The sequence below is a fragment of the Telmatherina bonti genome (genome assembly GCF_933228915.1).
Source record: "Telmatherina bonti genome assembly, chromosome: 5".
Lineage (NCBI taxonomy): Eukaryota > Metazoa > Chordata > Actinopteri > Atheriniformes > Telmatherinidae > Telmatherina > Telmatherina bonti.
This window is the reverse complement of record NC_136623.1, coordinates 6,388,158-6,411,225: the sequence shown is the minus strand read 5'-3', so window position 1 is coordinate 6,411,225 and position 23,068 is coordinate 6,388,158. Positions and strand designations below refer to the sequence as shown.

At 45.3% G+C, this 23,068-nt stretch overlaps 1 protein-coding gene across 2 annotated transcripts in view; it reads left to right on the top strand.

The window, feature by feature from the left end:
• gramd1a (GRAM domain containing 1A) overlaps positions 1-4,025 on the top strand; it is a 46,764-nt gene extending 42,739 nt beyond the window's left edge. For both annotated transcript variants that reach the window (XM_079240376.1, XM_079240377.1), the window contains 3 exons: positions 2,289-2,396; positions 2,481-2,601; positions 2,677-4,025. In XM_079240376.1, the coding sequence (XP_079096502.1) occupies positions 2,289-2,396; positions 2,481-2,601; positions 2,677-2,778 (331 nt within the window). In that variant the 3' untranslated portion in view covers positions 2,779-4,025. The remainder of the gene's footprint in view (positions 1-2,288; positions 2,397-2,480; positions 2,602-2,676) is intronic.
• The last annotated feature ends 19,043 nt before the right edge of the window (positions 4,026-23,068 follow it).

Here is a 23,068-nt window from a genome sequence, read left to right as displayed (position 1 = left end):
GGCGCTGTAACGCACAGATATAAAGTTGTTTACAACGCTCAGCCTGTATACAGGCGGCTGAAATGAGTTTCCTCCGCAGGATGGCCGGGCTCTCCCTTAGAGATAGGATGAGGAGCTCAGTCATCCGGGAGGGGCTCAGAGTAGAGCCGCTGCTCCTCCGCATCGAGAGGAACCAGTTGAGGTGGCTCGGGCATCTGGTCAGGATGCCTCCTGGACGCCTCCCTGGTGAGGTGTTCCAGGCATGTCCCTCTGGGAGGAGACCCCGGGGAAGACTCAGGACACGCTGGAGGGATTACATCTCTCGGCTGGCCTGGGAACGCCTCGGGATCCCCCCGCAGAGTTGGCAAATGTGGCTGGGGAGAGGGAAGTCTGGGCTTCCCTGCTTAGGCTGCTGCCCCCGCGACCCGACCCCGGATAAGCGGCAGAAGATGGATGGATGGATACAACGCTCAGAAAACAGCAGAAGAAGAAAATCACTCGTTTCATCTTGTTCTTCAGGTGCTTTTTATTTGTTGGTTTCTACCATAGCCATCATATTTACGTAGACGCCTCATTGAGCGCTGGAGAGGGACCCAGCGTCGCTGCCATATTGGGTGGGTCACCGCCATATTGGATGGGTTTCTGCTTTTTAGTCTTGCTGCAGAATCAACGTAGTTTCCCCACATAACTGTTTTCTGTGGAACAACACGTATATATTACACACTAACAAAACACTTTTCTACATAACTGGTTTATAAATAACGTTAACACAGTGAATAATCTACTAAATGCAAATGATACATTTTACTCCCATGAGGTGTTTATGGAAAAATATTATATAGATGCTTCACAGAGAGTTTTACATGGTAGCATAATTACCTCCGCCAAGGAGGTTATGTTTTTACTGGCTTTATTTGTTTGTCTCTTTGTGTTCAAGATAACTTAAAAAGTTATGGACAGATTTTCATGAAATTCAGGACTTGATGGAAATGTGAAAAGGAAGAACTGATTTAATTTTGGTGGTGATCCGGATCACCGTTTGGATCCAGGAACTTTTTAAAGGCCTTGGTGGAGGTTTACGCTCTGTGTTTTTCTGGGTAACTTCTGAATTTCACAGTTTTGATACAATACTTTATTTTCAGACTTTGTACAACTGTATCTCTATATTGATAAATTAATAAATGTAAATAAAAGAAAGAGTCCACCGTAGTCAAGATAAAGCAGCAACTACTCTCGTATTTTGTTCAGCATACGGTTGCAATAACCGGCGAAATATTGAAAGCAGATTGTGTGGAATTACGTTTCACAAGGTTGAATAATAAAATGGCACATAAAAATATTTTAGCATGAAACCACGTTGTTTTTTAATGTTTTACAGTGATCATAACAATATCTTTGCCCTTTGTAACAAACCAAACTGTGAGAAAAATCAGGTAAAAATTGGTGAAGTTATTGTTGTGGTTGGACCTACACCTTACAAATAAATACATTGGAGGCGCATGGAGACCCATCCAAGATGGCGGCGCGATGAGACGTCGGCTCGCATAGGCAGCGTGATGCGGCATCTATGTTTATGGTGTTTATGATGTCTATGGATTCTACGTCCTCTTTCTGTTCCTCCTTCTCTGGTTTGTTCCTTTAGCTCAGTGTTTCTCAGTTCCGGTCCTCCGCCCCCCCCCCCCCCCCCCCCCACCCTGCATATTTTATAGACAACCTACTTTAACACACCTGAATGAAATCTAGTCTCGTTAACAGGCTGCAAAGAACTTGATGAGGAAGTTTAATAATCGGACTCGGGTGCTTTAGAGGACGATCATGTCTAAACCATGCAGGACGGGGGGGGGTCTGAGGACTGGAAATGAAACGCTGCTTTAGCTGGTTGCTTGTCAGCGATACAACTCAGCACTGCCCCCCAGTGGTTCCCGATGGTGTTACTCCATTTTCTGCCCTCTAAATTACCCGCGAAACTGCCATGTGTCTGTTTTCTTGTCCAGTTTTTGCCCGTGGAAAGACGAAATGCTTTGCGTATTTTCCAACCTGCAGTGGGTTCAGCTCTCCTCCAACGTGAACTTCAGGTTGTCCTGCGGCTCATCGCAGTCATCCAGCAGAAACGTGTCACACGTGAGCGTTGGGGGAATAAAAAGCCTCCCCGTGAGGCCGCCTGCGTGATGGTGGATTGTTCTTGTTGGGGTGTTGTGATGTGTTGTGATGTAGAGTTGTGTTTGACCTCTGCGATGTTTCTGTTCGTTGTTTTGTCTCGGCGAGGTTCCGACTCTGAAACGTGACGTGTTCTTGTCTCGACCCGGCAGCTTGGTGGTGCTCGTGGCTCTCAACATGCTGCTGTTCTACAAGCTCTACGCTCTGGAAAGAGCGGCTCACACACTGGAGAGGTGGCACTCCTACTCTGTGGCCGACAGGTAAGCGCTCCATCCGGGACAACGGGGGGGTCGACACAGTCACGCCTCTGAGATCTGAGCTGTGTGTCCTGTTCTTGTCTTCAGTCCTTTGCCGCAGACGGCCGGGGAGTGGGCCCAGGTCCTCCACCTCCAGCGGCAGTTCCACCAGGCTCAGCTCGGCAAGTGGCAGCAGATCCTGCAGTCCTCCGTGGCGCTGCTGGACCAGGTGAGCGCCGGCTTCCACGCCACGCAGACAGAAACCCTGAAACCCTGAACGTCTCACGTCTCGCTTTCCCCCCAGATGAAGCAGTCTCTGGAAAAACTCCACCGGAACATTGTGGTCCCGGAGGTGCAGCAGGATCCGGCGGCCGAGACCCTCACAGAGTCCCTGACGGAAGCCTGACCCCCCCCCCACAACCTCAGACTCTGGATCACCAGAACCAGGAGGCTCAGGACACTCCCTCATTTCCAAACAAACCCGAGTCCAGAGTAGGACCTAGCAGGGGACTACGTTACCCATAATTCTCCTCTCCTGACTGACTTGAAACGGCAACAGACGCCTTCAGCTTCAACCGGGTCTCTCAGACTGGAACTGATCTGGACCACAGCAATAATCCAGCTGCAGGAAAACGGGCCACTGGCGGGCCCGCTCACTCCACCCACCCAAATCTTCCAGCTGGAGTCGGACCTGCTGCGCTTCAGGAGCTGGGAGTCCACCTCCCAGTCCGACCGTGATGAGAACCGGACCCGGCTCAGGAAGCTGCGTCTGATCAGTATTTATTTTCACTCCCAACTCTAACGTCCTGTCCTGCTCTGAAGGAGTCATGTGATGGCTGTTCTGTGCTCTGATTGGCTGTTGAGGTTTGGACCAAGAGGACGACGATGGTCGCAGCAATAACAACAAACCCGACTAGTTTGTTCTGAATGTTAGAAGCAAAGTAGTAAAAAATAATAATAATAATGAGAAGAATAATATTATATATATGTGTGTGTGTGTGTGTGTGTGTATATATATATGTGTATATATATATATATATATATCGCTCTCGGATGGATGTGTGTGTGTGTGTGTGTGTGTGTGTGTGTGTATATATATATATATGTGTATATATATATATATATATCTCTCGGATGGATGTTTGTGTGTGTGTGTGTGTGTGTGTGGTGTGTGTGTGTGTTAGAGGTCACTGATACATTTTCTTATCAGCATTTTGTTGATTTGTTTTGTTGATTCCTTTATGTTGTATCAGAGTTCCACAGGAACCAGAACCGGGCTCAAAGCTAAAGGACCAAGCAGAACCACGCGGGCCCAGTGAAGAAGGGAAGCCATTTACAGTATTTTTTCTTTTCTGTGTGTGAGATTAATCAGAATCACTCATCGTCTTTACATTCAGATACTTTTTCATTTTCTGTCTTTGTTTTCCCTCTGTGATGTAAAAAAAAACAAAACAACTTTTGTCATCTGATCGTCCCGTTCTGTCTCACTTTTCCCTCCCGGTGTTCGGCTGCAGAAGCATGAAGGCCCTGCTGTGCACGGCCATCCGCGGACCGCTGACAGGGTCCTATTTATTTATGGAGGGAGGGGCGGAGATGAGAATGTACTGTAAACATGTGATTGTAAACCACAAACACGGAGAGGAAAGTTCTAAAACATGCAGCAACGTCTCCGAGTCGTTTTTTTCCCTCTTGTCCTGTAAAGCAGTGCGAACATCAGTGGTCTGATTAGTCAGAGCTTTGGGGACCCCGGTGCTCCTGGAGGTCCTGGAACCCAGGTTGGAAGTTACTGCTGGAAAGCATCATGGCAGCAGAACGAAAGTGGTCTTTTTACGTGTATAAATAATGTAAACTTTTATAAATACACGACTCCTGGTAATATTTGACCCTTTAGAGCAGAGGTGTCCAGCTCCGGTCCTCGAGAGCCAGAATCCTGCAGGTTTTCTATGTATCCCTGCTCAGACACACCTGATTCAAATTAATTAGTAGTAGAGCTTAATCAGTTGTGCACGTCATTGGCTGTTTGATCCATTTAGTGGAAGCTAGATGTGTTGGAACAGGAATACATGGAAAACCTGCAGGACAGCGGCACCTCGAGGACCGACTTTGGACACCCCTGCTTTAGAGCCAAAAAATAGGGAGAAAATTCTTGTTTTTCTATCTAAATTCTTTATTTGACCCTTTACTAGAATGTAAAAAGGAAAAATTATTAATTACATGATTTACCTAAATTATTGTAGTGCAGACGGTGTCCACCAGGGGGCAGAAGAGGAGCCTCATTGAATTCAACTGGGAATATTTACCATAAAGTTCAAACTATAAATATAAAGATACAAAGGCTTCATTTATTTAAATAGATTTTACTATACATGATTTCTGGTTATAAATCAATTTGAAGTGAAGATCCGTAGGATAGAAAACTGAGAAATGGATGAAATGGAGGCGGCTGCGCGTGCAGTCAGTGGCTTGTTGGGTGTTTAGATATATAAACCCATGTAAACAACCGTAGCAGACAGTGGTAGTAATATATAGTAGTAATAGGAAGTTGTAGTAAATCAGTTGTGACCCGATCTTGTCTGTTTTGTTTGTTTTTCACAAAATAAATATTTCTAAAATGTCAACAAAATAGGTTTTTGTATGTGGAGGCGTTTTAGTGCACAAGTCATCGTTTGAGTTTTTTATTGTGATATTTAGGTTTTATCGTAATAAAAAAGTTGGTAATGGAAACGCCTGCATTTAGAAAAAAACCTTAAAGTATCCCTACAACATTTTTACGTTTGTGAGGTGGTTTTCAGACGAGGAATGGCATTTACACGTCACGTGACTGGTTCATCACCAGTAAAGATGCTTCTTCAGGACTTTGGTTTCGTACCTCCATCGTCCTCATAGTGGTGTTTCGCGGGACGAGATTTCACCAGAATAACGTATTTCTGACGAAGCTGCAGCTCTGGGGAAAGGATGGCGTTTGTCAAGGCAGGAGAGCCACAACTCGGAGCTCCTGCTGCAGACTGCACATGACAGCTCGATGGGATGTTTTTAGAGGCCTCAGCTCGCCATGATGGAGTTGGTGGTGCCCTGGGAGGACCAGAGTTCTGCCGGTTTGGCAGACCTCGTCAGCATCCCGCAGGATTACAGTTTGATCCGTCAGTTTTGGCTTCATTGGCGAAACCAGTTAAGCCCAACGCAAGCCGTTTTCCTGACTCTAACCCCAAATAGACATTACAGAAGACTTTAATGTTGGTAAACTGTCATACGTTCGATGGTCCACATGCGTATCAAGCAAAGCTACGCTACTCTGATGGGTGTGCTAAACTAATGGAACACCTGATGGAGGAGGCTTCTGAAAGGAAATACACCTAAACCAGAACCTCGTGGAGGAATACCGGGGTTGTCCTGTAGAAGTCGGCTGCAGAGGCTTTCAGGTCACTGCAGATGCCGTGCTGCCCTCGGGGTCAGGGTCAGCCAAGCGGACTGCCATCAGGGTCGTAACGGACTCAGCCGAGCGAGCTGCCAGGTTCTGGTGGGTCGCCTGGACTCGTCCCTTATGATGCATCCCAGCACATCTACACCTTCAATACATTTATGTTGAAAAATTACTTCATGTTTGAGTTTATATTTCGTACAATATGAACTTGTACAAAACGGCAGCATTTTTAATAAAGTTTCTTTTATTAAGTAATGTATTACTATTTGATGTAACCAAACAGAGTAACTATATACTTTATAAAGTTTCCTCATCTGAGGGCTGAAAACGTCATCGACATGCCGAGTATTGGTACAGTTTTCATGGCTGTTGAAGGAAAACATTTAATTTATTTAGTTCTTTCATAAACTGACTAATATCTATTTAGGAAAATTCACTTTTAGAGGACAGAGCTGAGGTTCTGCAGTAATTCACATATTTTCTATTAGTTTAACCATAAAACCACTTCTGCACTTAGTTTAACTCTGTTTAAACTAATATTATCGTTTTCAGTGTTTTGTATTTTAACATAGGGGATATTGTGAGGTGGAGAAGAAGAAAAACAAAGCCTGTAGCTCTACATGTCAACACCTGCAGTCCACCAGCAGCTTCCTACGATGTTCCTACTGGTTGATTTCATGCTTGTGCTGTTCTCACGCTCATATACAAGTTGCTTAGCATCTGCTAAATGACTATAGAATGGAATAACTATGGGTGAAAGATGGACGGGGGCATTTTTCTGCAGCTTTACTACTTCCTGTATTTGTTTACAGTATTGTTTCGTTGCGGAACATTTACTGGTAGAGGAATATTTCTGCGGTTTTGTTTTAATGGAAAAACTTTAGTTTTTTTCATCCCAACAACAAGGCCGGATTATCCAAAGGGCATTCTGGTCATGGGCCCAGGGGCCCACACCCACTTGGGGCCCATGTGAGTCCCAAGTAGGGCAAACACCAGTAGTTTGGACATAAAATGTCCATAAAAGCCAGATGCACCCCAGTGTCTTGTGTGTTGCTATTGGTACCACTGGCTGAGAGATTGTGGGAAATGTTGTTGCACAGTTTATCATTCACAATTTTAAGGTGGGGAAGGGGGCCCTTGGGACACTCTGGGCTCAAGGGCCTCTGTACTTTTAATCCGGCCCTGCTAACGAACCTGAAAACTGTCCACGCCGCCGGATAATCACGTCATCCATGTTGTTTTAATAGTCGGCCACCAGGTGTCGCTGTTTCTTTGATCGTCAGTCTGAGCTGCAGAAACCTGCTTCAGTCCGTGTGTCTTCTTTTCCTAAAGGCCTTGTCCGTGTGGACGCTGTCTGACACGTGAAGATGATGCTGCTTCACATCTCATGTTAGTTTGGTTCAGATCTGCTCTCTGATGTCTCTGAACCAACACGTCCTTCATCATCAGCCTGTTGCACAGACCATAAACCTGCTTTTTTAATCTATTTTCATTTAATCAGGAAATAAAAATTAAACGTTGCGAGATAAAGCTGCAAAGCAAAATGCTAAAATGTTATTTGTGCAGATAGTTGTTTTCCTTTGTACTGTTAAAAACATATTTGTTAACCCTTTTGTGCATGAATTAATAAAAAATGCAACAGTTTTTAGATACGTTATTTTACCTCTACAGACATATGCAGATACTTTTTTTGTTTATTAGTAATATTTAGAATTTATCACGATTTATTTTAATATATTCTATAAAATATTTTTAAAATAATCATAATTATGTAAATCTATAAAATACTGCTGTATCATTTTTTTCCCCTATTATCTCAAAAGAAAACTTGTGTAATTAAATTATGTTCAATTACATCATATATTCATTTATTCTCCAGTGAGTAGAAACGTATTAGATGACTGACTAACTTCCACTGAAGTGGTTTATTTACAAAAAATACCTCCTCTTTCATGGATATGCAAGAAAAGAAGCTTGTAAATAGGTGCTCACTATGTGGCCATGATCCACAAAAGGGTTAATAACATTTTTGGTTTAATAGAGGAAAAACCAGATGAAAGCCTCAAATGAAACCTCAGCTGTTTGATTAGTTCGTCCACATGCAAGCAGAGGAAGTACATTACAGCCTTGTGATTATTCTGCAGGAGATAAGTGATGGTCCGTTTGCATATATACAGCTTAACTCTTCTCTGATGCATCAGAATCCTGCAGAAAGTCACATAAAAAACCCTTTGCATGAAGACGTTGCTCCTCGTCCGTCTCCATTGTCTACTGCACAGGAGGACAGGATCAGGTGGGTGTGGAAGTCCTCGAGGAAGCTGCCGCAAGAATTCTCCCTCAACCTGACGTTTGAAAGACAGAGGGAGCTGTTAGAGAGAGAAACGCGCAACAAAAAAACTTCCTGAAATGTTCAGTCCAACCGAAGCTAGGGGAGATTCAGGATGTTTCATTATCACGGCTCAAAATTTCCTCCAGAGCGCCAGAAAAACGCTACGTTTATGTCCTCTTTTAGTTTCATTATAATTACTTACAGTTAGAAAAAATTTATTTAAATAAATCGTTGTGGATTTCTTACATCTGAGCCGAGTCCAGAAGAGCTGACTGCAAATCGTCTGCTCAGGTCATACATGCCCGTTGTGACATCAGCTGAAGGAGACCAGGTGTTTGCACAGAGCTCCGCCCCAAATATCAATAATACCCATTGATACTCATGTGATCCCTTACAGGATAAACAGGTCATGTTTGACATGGTTTACATGTGAATAATTTAAGATCACATCATGTAACTGACTCCTGTTCTTCACACATGGATCACATGAAATCGCTCCAAAGCCACGTTTGCACATGTGGTTCTCATCGTTTTCGGCTTAAAAACTTCCAGAATCTTCATAAATAAGGAGAAAAAGTTGTTTTTTAGTGGATTTACCTGCTGAACTAAAGTCAGAACAAAGTTATAAATACATATGATGGAACAAATGTCAAGAGCTGGAGTTGTGGTTTAAATGAAAACAGTAGACATGGAATAAAACAGAATAGAACATACTGGCACTATTCAGCCTCCTGTTCAACTGTGCAGTCATCTTTACTTTCTGATGCTACAGCTGAGTACTCCTCCCTGCAGGACAGAAAGAAAGGAAACAGACAAGATATCAGGGAGGAAAAGGACCCTGCTTGTTATTCTGAGAAGGACAGCTGGACACAGCTTGCGTGAAAGTCTGGACATTTGGCCGGCCTGCAGGATCTGGACACGAGGAAGCCAGATGCTCGGCTGTTTTACTCACGCGTTCTCCCTCAGAGCTTTTTCTCCCGCTGCAGAGATCTTCCTGTAGCAGTAGATCATCTCAACCACCAGCCAGAGCTGCAGGCCGACGATGGAGACGTACATCATGACCTCGGACAAGATGGATGCCATTCCTCTGGTGACTGCAGAGACGAGGACGGAGAAGAGCTCAGACAAAAGGTTGTTTCTGTTTGTTCATTTTAACAAATCATTTCCTGTTTCCCTGATGACACAGAACAAATTCGGGCTGTCCTCCTGAATCTCACAGCAGATACTCGTCTGCTCGTCTGATCCTCACAGGTCAGGGTTCAGAAAACATGCAACGTGTGATGTTTAAGGTGGAAAAGTTCAAATACCAAAAATGGTGCAAATGAAAAAGTTTCAAGGGGCCGAGTATGGAACCCTGAGGAACACCTGAGTGATGCGTAACAAACTCTTGGTGAAATCCTTTTAGTGCATTTTAAGACGGTGTTTACTTGCATTTCTGTGGTTTTTATTATGATTTCAGGGCATCAAAACAAACTAAAACAACGATAAACCTTATCAGTCTTACAGTCAGAGCTAATTTTTGCCAAAATACCTGCAACCGAAGCCAATAAAACCATTTCTTCATTCTCGTTTTTATTTTTTTGTCTGTTCTTTTTCATGTTCTGTCATGAGATTTGTCAACCCATTTACTGACATTTTGTCTTCAGTACTGGTTCAGAAAACAGTGGCACAATGTGAGACTAGATGTATCAGTACGCAGATGGATGGACTGAAGGACGGCTTTGTTCATCTCCTATATGAAAGATGGACGGAGGCTCCAGCAGTTAAAAGTGAAGCCTATGTGGAAGTGCATAAAACTGCAGTTCCTCCTTCATCCACTAGGGGCTGCAAAACAGAGAGAATCCCCATAGACTCCCATGTTAAAAAGACCAACTTCACAGCAGGAATAAACATGTTTACAGCAGGAATAAACATGTTTACAGCAGAAATAAACATGTTTACAGCAGAAATAAACATGTTTACAGCCTGGTTCAAAAATCCATTTTAGGTGTAATAGGTCAGGTTTACGTTCATGACAACTGTGGGAGGTGTGAATTTTTTTCTAACTCGCCCGTTTAAAAGTAATTAAATCTCAAAATTTAACATATTTAGGGGCGTGTCCTTTTGATTGACAGGTACCCGATCTCCTGCTTCAAGTAAGAAGAACGTAGAACAACAGCAATTGGCTGGACGTTGGCACGATGCCGTAGAGGTTGGTGGTTTGTCTGAATGTATCCTAGTTTTTTTTTAGTGAAGTGTGATCATAGTTCTTCTATGCTGGAGACACAGAGGACACTTACACCCATCGTTACCAGTTGAAAGGGACTGACTGACAGCCCAGTTATTACACACACATGCTGAATGAATGTTCTTCCCAAGCAGCAACCTCCAGCGGTTAAAAGTGAAGCCTATGCGGAAGTGCATAAAATTGCAGTTCCCCCTTCATCCACCAGGGGCTGCAAAACAGAACAAATCTCCATAAACTTCCATGTTAAAAAGACCAACTTCACAGCAGAAATAAACATGTTTACAGCAGAAGTAAATATGTTAACTGCCTGGTTAAAAAAAAACATTTTAGGTTTATTAGGTCAGGTTTACCTTCATGACAACTGTGGGGGGAGTGAATTTTTTTCTAACTCGCCCGTTTAAATGTAATTTAATCTCAAAATTCAACATATTTGACCTTTGTGTCCTTTTGATTGACAGGTACCCGATCTCCCGCTTCAAGTCAGAAGAACGTAGAACAACCGCAGTTTTTAGCCACTTAACAACGTGGCTTAGCTTTAGCCCACTTATCTCCGTTAGCTGATTAGCTCCTGTTAGCTCCAGGTTAGCTCGGTTAGCTCTTAGCTACAGAAAGCCCGGAGTTCGCTCGATGTCAATCATCCACCATGACGCTCACAGCCCCCCTCTCAGCTCCACCTCTTTGTCCATATTTGTATTTTCTGGGTGAGACGACACACATGCCCCTGCCAAGATGGCGATGGTAGGAACCGCCCACCGAGCTTCAGTTCAGCTCTTCAGAAACCTACGGGTGACGTCACAGAGGCTCCGCCCATCTTTAATATACAGTCTATGATCAGTTTTTAAGGAGTTTAGCTATTCGTCATTCAACGTAGAAAACAGAGCAAAACCACTGGAAACCACAGATCCCCGCCTTCCCACACACACACACACACACACACACACACTTACATTCTGGCACGACATTGAGTTCGATAATTTTAGAAATGATAGTTATATTCTCAAAGTTCTTGTGCGTGAAGGTGCGCTCAAATATGCAGTTGTAGGTTCCAGAATCGTTTTGGGTGACGTTGAAGATGAAGATGGATCCATCCAGCAGGTCGTTGGTGCGGTTGCTGCCTCTCCAAACAATACGGTCTTCGAAGCGATCGTCTTCAATGTGCGCCTTTTGGTCTTCATAATAGAAGATCTGCAGAAGGAAGCAGAGCAAACAGGCTAACTACAGCACTCTTCTGCATGACAGAAACACATCGTTCTGGTTGCATTTCAGGATTTCAGACAGACTGGAAGAATCAGAGATCTGCTGCAGGTCTCTGTATTGACCCAGCTGCATTTACATCCTCGTCTCTGCATTTCCTGCTGGATTAGTGGGCACTCAGTCCCAGTGTTCTGCAGGCTAATGGTATGTTGTGGTTATAAAGTGTAATGGCTTTCTGGCTTTGCCAGCTGGGAGCTCTATTAGTTTAAAAAACTGCTTACTGGAATGGAAGGAAAACAGTCTTCCATAAATAATGCAGGACTGCACTCTGATAAATGCATTGCATATGTTTGTCACAAGCAGAGAGAAGACAAACTAATTACAGAAGGGAAATAGCAGCATCCAAAGCTAACTGCTTCGATAGCTCAATACAATACGGCCCCAAGGTTTGGGGTGCTTCCCCAGTGGATTTAACACGACAGTGTTCAAAGAGTCCAGTTTTCAGTTGGGAAAGCAGTCCAGATCCTACAACTGGACCTGGTTAGTGTTGCATTTCTGCTTCACTCAGACTTTAAAGGTGAAATAAAACAGGATGTAAATGAGCTTTAGGTCTTGTAGATGCTGCCTTTAGAAGGACAACAAAGGAGCTCCTCCACCAACTTCCATTCATGCATCTAATTATGACTTACAAGCGTCTGATTCAAGTTTTTGCCTTTGAAGTACCAGCTGACGGTGGCGGTGGCCGGCACCTCGGCTCTCGTCTTGCAGGAGATGCAGCCCAGATGGAAGCCTTTGTCGACCACGGCCTCAGTGTCCGAGTCCACCTCCACACAAACTGCCCGGCACAGAGACGCTGCAGAGGGTGAAAAACGTTCAGTCACAAAGCTGCCGCCATCGTCAGCTGATCTTTGCCTGGTTGCAGGTCGCCGGGTCAGAGAGGAGAGCCGTGGGTGGCCGTCGGTCTCGTGGACCCGGGACTCCAGGGGGAGCCGTGGTGTTTTCTCTCAGGACTTCAGAAAACAGTCTTTTGCATGCTTGCTGTCAATGCACTCTGCATGCGTGTGTCGGTCTCCTCACACGGGCATAACTTTTACATTCTTGCACAGTTTTTATTTCCACTCATCACCCCACTGGTGAATCGGATTCATTGTGTTTCAGCTGGCTCGTGTTTGCCTTTTCAGTGTGAGAAACTGAGGGGAAATAAAGAGGTTGCAGTGAGCGATGCCATCATCTTGCATTCGGTCAGTTTGCTAACTGAGCTAACATCATATATAGAAGCGTGAGTCTATATATGCCAGTCTTCATCATGACACGTACTTGTCGTCGGCCAGGAAAAACACACCTGTAACTCCAAATGTTTCTGCCTCACACTGCACCTCGCAGCTTCCACAGAGGCCTCAGCATCGCTCTCAACCAGTGAGGCTCTACCCTCAACTTTCACCTCGGGGGAGCTTTCGTTTAGATTCGTACCATGGAGGGAAGGGAATAAGAGGAGAGGACAGGAAACACAAAGCTGATCACACCAATGCTAACAAGTCAGTAAACGTTGGTTTAGAGTCACAGCAGCTGCACGTCGTCTCAGGATCGCAAACGCAGCTCTGATGGAAACACTGAAGCAGCATCGTAAAAAGAGAGGAAAAGCAGCACACCAACTCGGGGCTCAGTGACTTGCCCAAGGACACTTTGGCACATAGTCAGGGAATCTAACTCCCAACTTTCCAGCTGAAAGACAGCCGCTCTTCCTCCTCTTCCCCATCCCAACCTCCCTCTGCTGGCCTGGCACCGCCTCAGAATCCTCCTGACAAGCCTGAAATGCGGCTCGGGAGCAGCGGCCCCCACCAGACCTCGGCTGAGCGACTGAAGGAGGGACGAATAAATCAGGCTAAACATGTTTGTAAGAGCTCGCTGCAGGGTTTTGCTTCAGTTGTAACTCATTTATATTTTGCTGTCATAAATCAGACGGAGCATCTTGTTCGATCTTCCTGCAGAGCATCACTGGAGTAGTCGTAATTAGTTTACGTTCCTGGAATCCGCGCTGGAGGCTCCAGCCGGATGCCATCGGCTTTAAAAGCCCAGCCTGCAGTCGGCTCGCAGCTGAGCTCACGGCTCATAACTTTCTGTTGCAAAAAGGTCCAGAACACGGCAGCATGTCTGGCTCAGGACCGGTTCGTCATGCTGCCTGTCCAGTCGCTGAGACGTGTTCTGCCTCTGGACAACGGTTTGCATCTGGTTCTGCCTGCAGGTTCGGCCCATGGACTCAGACTTCCAGGCAGTCTCATTTACTTTTAATAAACTCTTAAGACTCTTCAGAAAACCCGTCCGTCTCCTCCTCATCACTTTCAGCAGCAACAGCTGAACTTCTGGCAGCAGCAACACTCTCACAGCAAACTCCCAAACGGACCCCATAGAGAGGCTGCAGATCACGGAAAACAGCGACGGATGTGCATAGGTGTTACCCAGGTGGCATCACCATGGCAACACAGCCACTTCCTACTCACCTTGAAGTGCCAGGAGAGTCAGAGTCAGCAGCAGTCCGTGCGTTACAGACATCCTGATAGAAGCAGCGTCAAAACACACACGTTGATGAAAACTCAACAATGACTCGTCCTGACTGAAAGTCTGGGAGGAGGAGGTCTGGTTTCTGCTGGGACTCCGGGTGTGGTCCACCCTCCTCCTCCTCTTCTCCTGTTGTCTCCAGCTGATACAGGAGAGGCTGAAGGGAGGGTTGTAGGTCCTCTGAACCACCTGGACACCCGGACTGCTTGAGCTGTAGTTCTGCTTCTCAGAGTCTGGAGTTACCCAACCCACAGTTCAGCTTCTTGTCCTTTCTGCTCTGCGGCACCCTCACCGAGGCTGTGTGCGCCAAACAACGCCAGGAAGCATGTCTGTCAGCGAGAGCCAGAGGAAGTCTTCTGATTCCTGCCTCCAAATGCAACATGTACACAAAACACAGAAGCTCCCGGAAGCAATGAGAGTCTCAAAATCCCTCATGCACTCAAACTCATCTGTGTGTGAAGACGTGTGTGTGTGTGTGTGTGTGTACTATGTGATTAGTGCACGCATACTGAATGATATGTATGAACAGGCACATTTTAAACACTTTCTACATTTACAGTGTCGAAGGTTAAACAGATGTGTAAAATCTAAAATAATTTCTGCAGTTTCACACAAACTGGTTTAAAGTCTAGATTTTAATCATTCATGCTCGTAACTACGCAGGAAGTTCGGAAAGCTCAGATGTCCACGCGAGTCTCCACAGAGTGTCGTCTTTAGTAGGAAAATGAGAACAACGTCAGAGAGTTGTGGAGATGAGGAGAGAGGACGGCTGGGTGGAAACACAGCAGATGGAGTGACAGGACGGGGAGGACAGAAAGGAAGACGTGGAGAACGAGGACGGTAAAGGATGGGGTTGAGAAAACGACAAACAGTTGGGGAGGTGAAGTGACGTTAAAGGAAACATGTCTCAGAGCATAGGGAAGTGCAGCATACAGCAGGTCACCACTAGGGGGCAGTGAGCAGCACTTGGACTCAGAAATCGTGAAAAGCTCAACCTGCCGGTGTCGGTAGCAGATCTGCTCGGGACCTTTTCGCCTGCCAGTGACGCCACACTAAATTTCATAAGAATCAGATCTCATCGTGTTTCTCTTTGCAGCATCAAATCCTGTTTTTGCTTTTATTTCATGTTTACTTTGGCAACTGGCTCCAGTCGTTCCAATAAAAACCTCTTGAATTTAAATGGACAATGACAAAATCAAAACTTAAACACTGAATAGTTTGATTTGTTTCAAGGCTCAGCTAACAAACAACACAACTTTATTCAGACCTTCATCCTTCTGGAAATGTTTCAGAGATGATTTAGTCCAGTCTGGGTTTTGTGTATGAACCCCAAGGTTGTCATGGCAACTCCTAAATACATTGCAAACTTGTGCTTAAAGCACCACCAAGCGCAGCTTGTCCTGATTGTTAGGAAGAACCATAGACTGTATATAAAAGATGGGCGGAGCCTCCGTGACATCCCCCGTAGGTTTCTGAAGAGCTGAATTGAAGCTCGGTGGGCGGTTCCTACCATCACCATCTTGGCAGGAGCATGCGTGTCGTCTCACCCGGAAAATACAAATATGGGCAAAGAGGTGGAGCTGAGAGGGGGGCTGTGAGCGTCATGGTGGATGATTGACATCAAGCGAACTCCAAGCTTTCTGTAGCTAAGAGCTATTTATTTATTTTGTCACTTCTAAAGAATTTTCTTTCGTTCAGTAAACTGTGAACCCGCATTTGTTGTCCAGTGGTTTTACTGGAACTATGACCTTTTCTTAATTTACTGGGGTGATGTTTTCTGCCAGTTCATACACTTTCTATTCCCTCATCATCGGTTACGAACTTGATTTGGTCCATTTTCAAGGGGCTTCGCTATCTGTCACGTCACATAGAAAGCAGAGCAATACCGTCTGCCATCTTGGATTGGTCTCCCATGTGCCTCAAATGCATTATTTGTAAGGTGTAGGTCCAACCACGATGATAATTTCACCAATCTTTACCTGATTTTTTGCACTTTGGTTTGTTACAAAGGACAGACATATTGTTATGATACAGTTTACTGTAAAACATTAAAAGCAACATGCTTTTATCCTAAAATATTTTCATAATGCTACATAACTAAGACATGTTTGATTGTTTACTGATGCATTTGGATTTATATATTTACTTTTATCTGGTCAAATAAATTATTATTCAATTTTGTGAAATGTAATTCCACACGATCTGCTTTCAATATTTCTCCGGTTATTGCTACCGTTTGCTGAACAAAATACGGGAGTAGTTGCTGGTTTTCTCTTGACTACGGTGGACTCTTTCTTTTATTTACATTTATTAATTTATCAATATAGAGATACAGTTGTACAAAGTCTGAAAATAAAGTATTGAATCAAAACTGTGAAATTCAGAAGTTACCCAGAAAAACACTCGGAGAGCGTAAACCTCCGCCAAGACCTTTAAAAAGTTCCTGGATCCAAACGGTGATCCAGATCACCACCAAAATTAAACCAGTTCTTCCTTTTCACATTTCCAACAAGTCCTGAAAATTTCATGAAAATCCGTCCATAACGTTTTTAGCTGTCTTAAACACAAACAGATAAAGCCGGTAAAAACATAACCTCCATGGTGGAGGTAATTATGTGTGGTGGTGAGCACACGAGTGTCATGTGGCTCAGGTTGGCCCTTCCCTGCTAATCAGCAGGTACCTATAAAAGACACCTGTTGATTTTCTTCTCTGCTGGCTGATTATGTGTTGGTGGTGGTGACTGGCTGCCCTCTGTGCTCTTCCTCCTGGCTTGGTTTTACTCAGGGTGGTGAGTAGAAACAGGAACTTGAAATGGAAAAACTAATTTTGTAGTTTTACTAATTGTGTTTTCTGTTTTTATAGATCCACCTGCTGCTGTTTTTATTGGCATAATTTTATTGTAGTGTTTCTTTTAATCAGTTCTGTTTGCATTAGTGATGGGAAAATGAGGCGTCATGAATCAGTGAGGCATCGCTGCCAAGTGTATCACACATTGGTTGGCGCTTCATCAAGGTGCTTCATTTGCTCTATGTCTCCATTGTGTGGACAAAAAAATGAACTACACACTGGTTGAGTTAAAGGGGTTCTGACACAGAGCTGTGAAATGTGCCTGTGTTACTTGTTGTTTGTGCTTTTGTGACTTTATATTTGTGCTTGTGTTACTTGTTGTTTGTGCTTTTGTGACTTTATATTTGTGCTTGTGTTACTTGTTGTTTGTGCTTTTGTGACTTTATATTTGTGCTTGTGTTACTTGTTGTTTGTGCTTTTGTGACTTTATATTTGTGCTTGTGTTACTTGATGTTTGTGCTTATGCAAAACTGAATAAAGATGTAATTTAAAAGTATCCATTTTTATTTAGAAATATTAAGTTATCCAGTGTTTTGGGAGAAAGACGATTTCTTTTTTTGTACAATAGTTCTCCAGCTTTAGAAAATACCCTTTCACAGGGCACAGACGAGGCAGGAGTGCACAGAAATGCCACAGCTAGTTTGTACAGATTTGGATATACAGCCTTCTGTTGCTCCCAATACTTCAGTGGGTCTGATTTCCTCAAGATGTTAGGTTCCGACAGGTAGGCTTGGACCTCCATTGTGGCACCTGCAGTCACATTCGTCGTTCTAGTCTGCTGACTAGTTGCATCAAAGCGATGCCACAATTTGCTTCCTACAAAAAAAATGAATAAATAAACATTACTTATTAGCACAATTGTACTGTATTAATTACCTTGCTCCACAGATTGAGTAGCTGATGTTGATGGAGTGGATGGAGATGGAGATGATGATGATGATGATGATGATGACTGATGATGCCTTATAATAGCAGCACACTCTGATATCAGTCTTGTCTCTGCATCCACTGCTTTATTTGGGCTAAAGAAACCAATTTTTTTAAACCTTGGGTCCAGAAGTGTTGACAGGTACATGATGCTCATTGACTGGATGTTATTTAGTTTGTCCCTCAGCTGTCTTCGAAGAAACTGGGCCATTTCTCTGCTCTCTGCTGTCTGGATCATCCCAATCTCCTCCTCTTCCAGGGAACAGTGGAGCATTGAAAGGAGTGGAATAACTTTTGACCCCGACACTCTCTTTTCCTCAGACAACTCAGTCGTTGCCTGATTGAAAGGCTCCAAAACTTTGAGGCAGTCTTTGATAATTGTAAAAGTATCTGCCGACAGCGGTTGAATGTCAGTTCGCAGTCCGGCCAAAGCTGCACCAACAGGTTCACGGAGATCATATAGCCGCTGGAACATTAAATAGGTGCTGTTCCAGCGAGTTTCCACCTCTTGAACAAGCTTCAACACAGGAAGGTTCATCTGAACTTGCATTTGTGACAGTCTTTCCTATAAAAAACAACAAACTTGTCAACACACACACACACACAAATAAAACAATTCACATGGTGCATGTAAAGGGCTTACTTTTGCAGTAGTGCTACTCTTGAAATATCCCACTATCCTTCTGCAGTTACTGCGGATAGCAGAAATCTCAAGAGAATTCTCCATTGCCTTTCTCACCATCAAATTTAGGGAATGTGCAACACATGTTGTGTGGTGCAAATGCAGCTCCCTTGCACAGGCACCCATGTTGAGTGCACCATCAGTCACAAGGCATGTGACCTTGTCCCCTATGCCCCATTCTGTCATAAGTGCCGTTTTGGTGCTTGCCAGGTTTACTGCAGAATGTGCTTCAGTAAAATGCTGCACTCCAAGAACCACAGACTGCAGACTGGTGCTTTCATCAATGAAATGGCATGTCACAGCCAAAAAAGATTCTGTGTTGATGGATGTCCACAAATCTGATGTAATGCTGACAGCCTGGGCTTTAGAAACCACAGCCTTGGCTTTCTCCTTGGTTTCTTGGTATCGTTTATCCACCATGGCTTTCAGAGTCTACAATAAAAGTATAATGTGTTAAAAAGAAAATGAGAAAAATATAAAAAATGCTTTGTGTACTTACCTTCCTTGTGGGTAGAACATAATTAGGGGCCAATGCTTCAAAAAGCTTTTTGAAGCCAGTGCCCTCCACAAAGGAAAAGGGTTGGGAATCTTCAACGACCATATTCACCAACAACTCCGCAATATCAGCATTCTTATCTAAATGCATTACAATAATGTGTTATTATACAGTGAGATCACATTATTGTGTTTCCAAAAGGCCTACCTGGGCCTGGATTTTCTTGAGTGGCCTCCACATTGACATGCAAAGACCGATAATGCCTTAGCATTGATGAGGTGTTGTTGTTATACACCAGCTCCCTGAGGCACAACAGACACTTCACCTGAAAAAAAAAAAAAAAAAGAGGGCTATAGATTTAGTAAAATGCAAACAGTATACAGCTGTTTTTAAACTAACATTTGTAGAATTTGTACATAACAAGGTAGTTACCTTATTCGGAGAAATCAAATCAAAATGTTCCCAGACAGGTGAAGTTTTTCTTTTTCTGGCTGCTGGTTCCATAGCAACAATTACACAGTTCAAAAACGTGATAATTGTATTGAAACAGCAACAAAGTGGACCCAATAACTCAAGATGAGCGAGATGACACGGGCAATCCATTGCGTTTCAACCCCCCTTTTATTTCGAATGCCGCTCCAAAAGCGCGAGACACTTCCTGAACCTGTCACGTGACGCCGCATGCTCGGCGAGGCTTCACGATGCTTCACACGTCACTGCATACATCAGCGACACACACGTCGACAAGCACTTCGGCAAAGCGCTTCCGGAATTACTCGATACAAGCTTCGGAGCCCTGCTTCGTATTGGCCATCACTAGTTTGCGTCTTTTGCTTTAATTTTGTAAGTTGACTTTTCTTTTGTTTGAATTGTTTCCTTTAGGCAGCTGGGAACCATTTGGTGGATGGGCTAGGCACTCGTGGTTGGGGACCCTCACGTTTGGTTTGGTTTGTTTGATGCACTGGGCACAGGAGGGCTCCACAGTTATAGTTTGCAGTGAAGTGTGACTGTATTCATAAGGTAAGAGGTGGCAACACACCGGGACACTCCTTCCCTGTAGGCTGCCCTCCACTGGTGGTCCCAGCTGGCCTGGTTTCTTTAGTTTATATAGTTATTTGCTTTTAAATAGGTCTTAACAGTGGGTTCATACCCTGCTAATTTTAGCTTTAAATGATGACAACGACCATTCGCGGAAATGTTCCCTTGCCTGGACGTGGGTCACTGGGGCCCCCCTCTGGAGCCAGGCCTGGGGGTGGGGCACATGAGCGAGCGTCTGGTGGCCGGGCCTTGGCCCGTGAGGCCCAGTTGGGCTCAGCCCGAAAGGGTTACGTGGGCTCACCATCTGCGGGAGGAGCCATAGGGGTCGGGTGCAGTGTGAGCTGGGTGGCAGCAAGGGACGGGGACCCTGGCGGTCCGATCCCCGGCTGCAGAAGCTGGCTCTAGGGACGTGGAACGTCACCTCTCTGGTGGGGACGGAGCCTGAGCTTGTGCGCGAGGTTGAGCGGTTCCGGCTAGATATAGTTGGACTCACCTCAACGCATGGCTTGGGCTGTGGAACCAGTACCCTCGAGAGGGGCTGGACCTTCTTCCACTCTGGAGTTGCTCATGATGAGAGGCGCCGAGCAGGTGTGGGCATTCTCATCAGCCCCCAGCTTGGTGCCTGCACGTTGGGGTTTACCCCGGTGGATGAAAGGGCAGTTTCCCTCCGCCTCCTGGTGGGGGGACGGGTCCTGACTGTTGTCTGTGCTTATGCACCGAACAGCAGTTCAGAGTACCCACCCTTTCTGGAGTCCTTGGAGGGAGTGCTGTAGGGTGCTCCTTCTGGGGACTCCATTGTTCTGCTGGGGGACTTCAATGCTCACGTGGGGAATGACAGTGAGACCTGGAGAGGAGTGATTGGGAGGCATTGTCCCCCCCCCCCCCCCCCCCCCCCCCCCCCCCCCCTCTGAGCCCAAATGTTATTTGGTTATTGGACTTCTGTGCTTGTAATGGATTGTTGATAACGAACACCATGTTTAAAAATAAGCATAAGAGTCCATTGGATAGTCGAAGAGGAGGAGCAGTGTGGTTTTCGTCCTGGTCGAGGAACAGTGGACCAGCTCTAAACCCTGTTTGGGGTCCTGGAGGGGGCATGGGAGTTTGCCCAACCAGTCTACATGTGCTTTGTGGACCTGGAGAAGGCATTCGACCGTGTCCCCCGGGGGCTCCTGTGGGGGGTACTCCGGGAGTATGGGGTACCGGACCCCCTTATACGAGCTGTCCGGTCCCTGTACGACAGGTGTCAGAGCTTGGTCCACATTCCAGTGAGGGTTGGACTCCGCCAAGGCTGCCCTTTATCACCGATTCTGTTCATAACTTATATGGACAGAATTTCTAGGCGCAGCCGAGATTTGGCGCCGTCTGCAGTACTGCGGACTCTGTGCCGGTCTGTCGTGGGGAAGAAGGAGCTGAACCAGAAGGTGAAGCTCTCGATTTACCAGTCGATCCACGTTCCTACCCTCACCTATGGTCATGACCGAAAGAATGAGATCTTGTATACAGGCGGCTGAAAGGAGTTTCCCCCGCAGGGTGGCCGGGCTCTCCCTTAGAGATAGGGTGAGGAGCTCGGTCATCCGGGAGGAGATCAGAGTAGAGCCGCTGCTCCTCCGCATCGAGAGGAACCAGTTGAGGTGGCTCGGGCATCTGGTCAGGATGCCTCCTGGACCTCCCTGGTGAGGTGTTCCAGGCACGTCCCTCTGGGAGGAGACCCCAGGGAAGACCCAGGACACGCTGGAGGGATTATATCTCTCGGCTGACCTTGGAATGCCTTCTGATCCTCCCCGCAGAGTTGGCAGATGTAGCTGGAGAGAGAAGTCTGGGCTTCCCTGCTTAGGCTGCTGCCCCCACGACCCGACCCCGGATAAGCGGATGAAAATGGATGGAAATCAAGCCTGTCATGATGTCTGCGTTTTGTTGGTGTGAGGCCACAGTGCTAACCACTATGCCACTAAAGATGGCTCTATTCGGTTAAATCCACGTGGTGACTTCTTGTGGAGAGTCTGTGCATAGTCATGTTTATGAGTCAGTTCTGGGGTCAGATCTGTTTGCTGATTGGCTGTTTTACATCACAATCATGATTATTTTATAATATATGTATGTTTGGCCATCTTGCTGTGCACGTGTTTATTATTGTTTCTGCATCATGTGTTTTTTAGCTTTTTTTCTTGATGTTCCTGTGTCTTCTCCTGTGTTTTTCAGCAAAACAACTTCAATGTTGCAGAGAGACACAGAATCCAGTCTGAATCATTGTTTTCTTTATTGTGGGAAGCAACATGACAACAGATGCATGAGGACAAAACTGAAGTTTGATTTGGTCCTGAAAGAAAACACCAGAAGACGACGAGAACAGCGGCGTCGCGGCTGAAAGACTGAAACACTCAGATGTTTTTTCTGTTTTAACTCATAAACAATGTTTTACAGTGTAAAAGTCACAGTGCAGCTTTTGCTTTGATTCATCATGCAGGTACATCAGATGGGTGGATGGACGGATTGAGACAGACACTCAGATGAATAGATGGATGGATTGATGGATGGATGGATGGATGGATGGACGGACACTCGGATGGATGGATGGATGGATGGATGGACGGACACTCGGATGAATGGATGGATGGATGGAGGGACGGACACTCAGATGGATGGATGGATGGATGGACAGACACTCAGATGGATGGACGGACACTCAGATGGATGGTGGATGGATGGATGGATGGATGGAGGGACGGACGGACACTCGGATGGATGGATGGATGGAGGGACAGACACTCAGATGGATGGACGGACACTCAGATGGATGGTGGATGGATGGATGGATGGAGGGACGGACACTCGGATGGATGGATGGATGGAGGGACGGACACTCGGCTGGATGGATGGATGAAATGGATGGACGGACACTTGGATGGATGGATGTATGGATAGATGGATGGATGGATGGAAGGATGGACGAACACTCGGATGGATGGATGGATGGATGG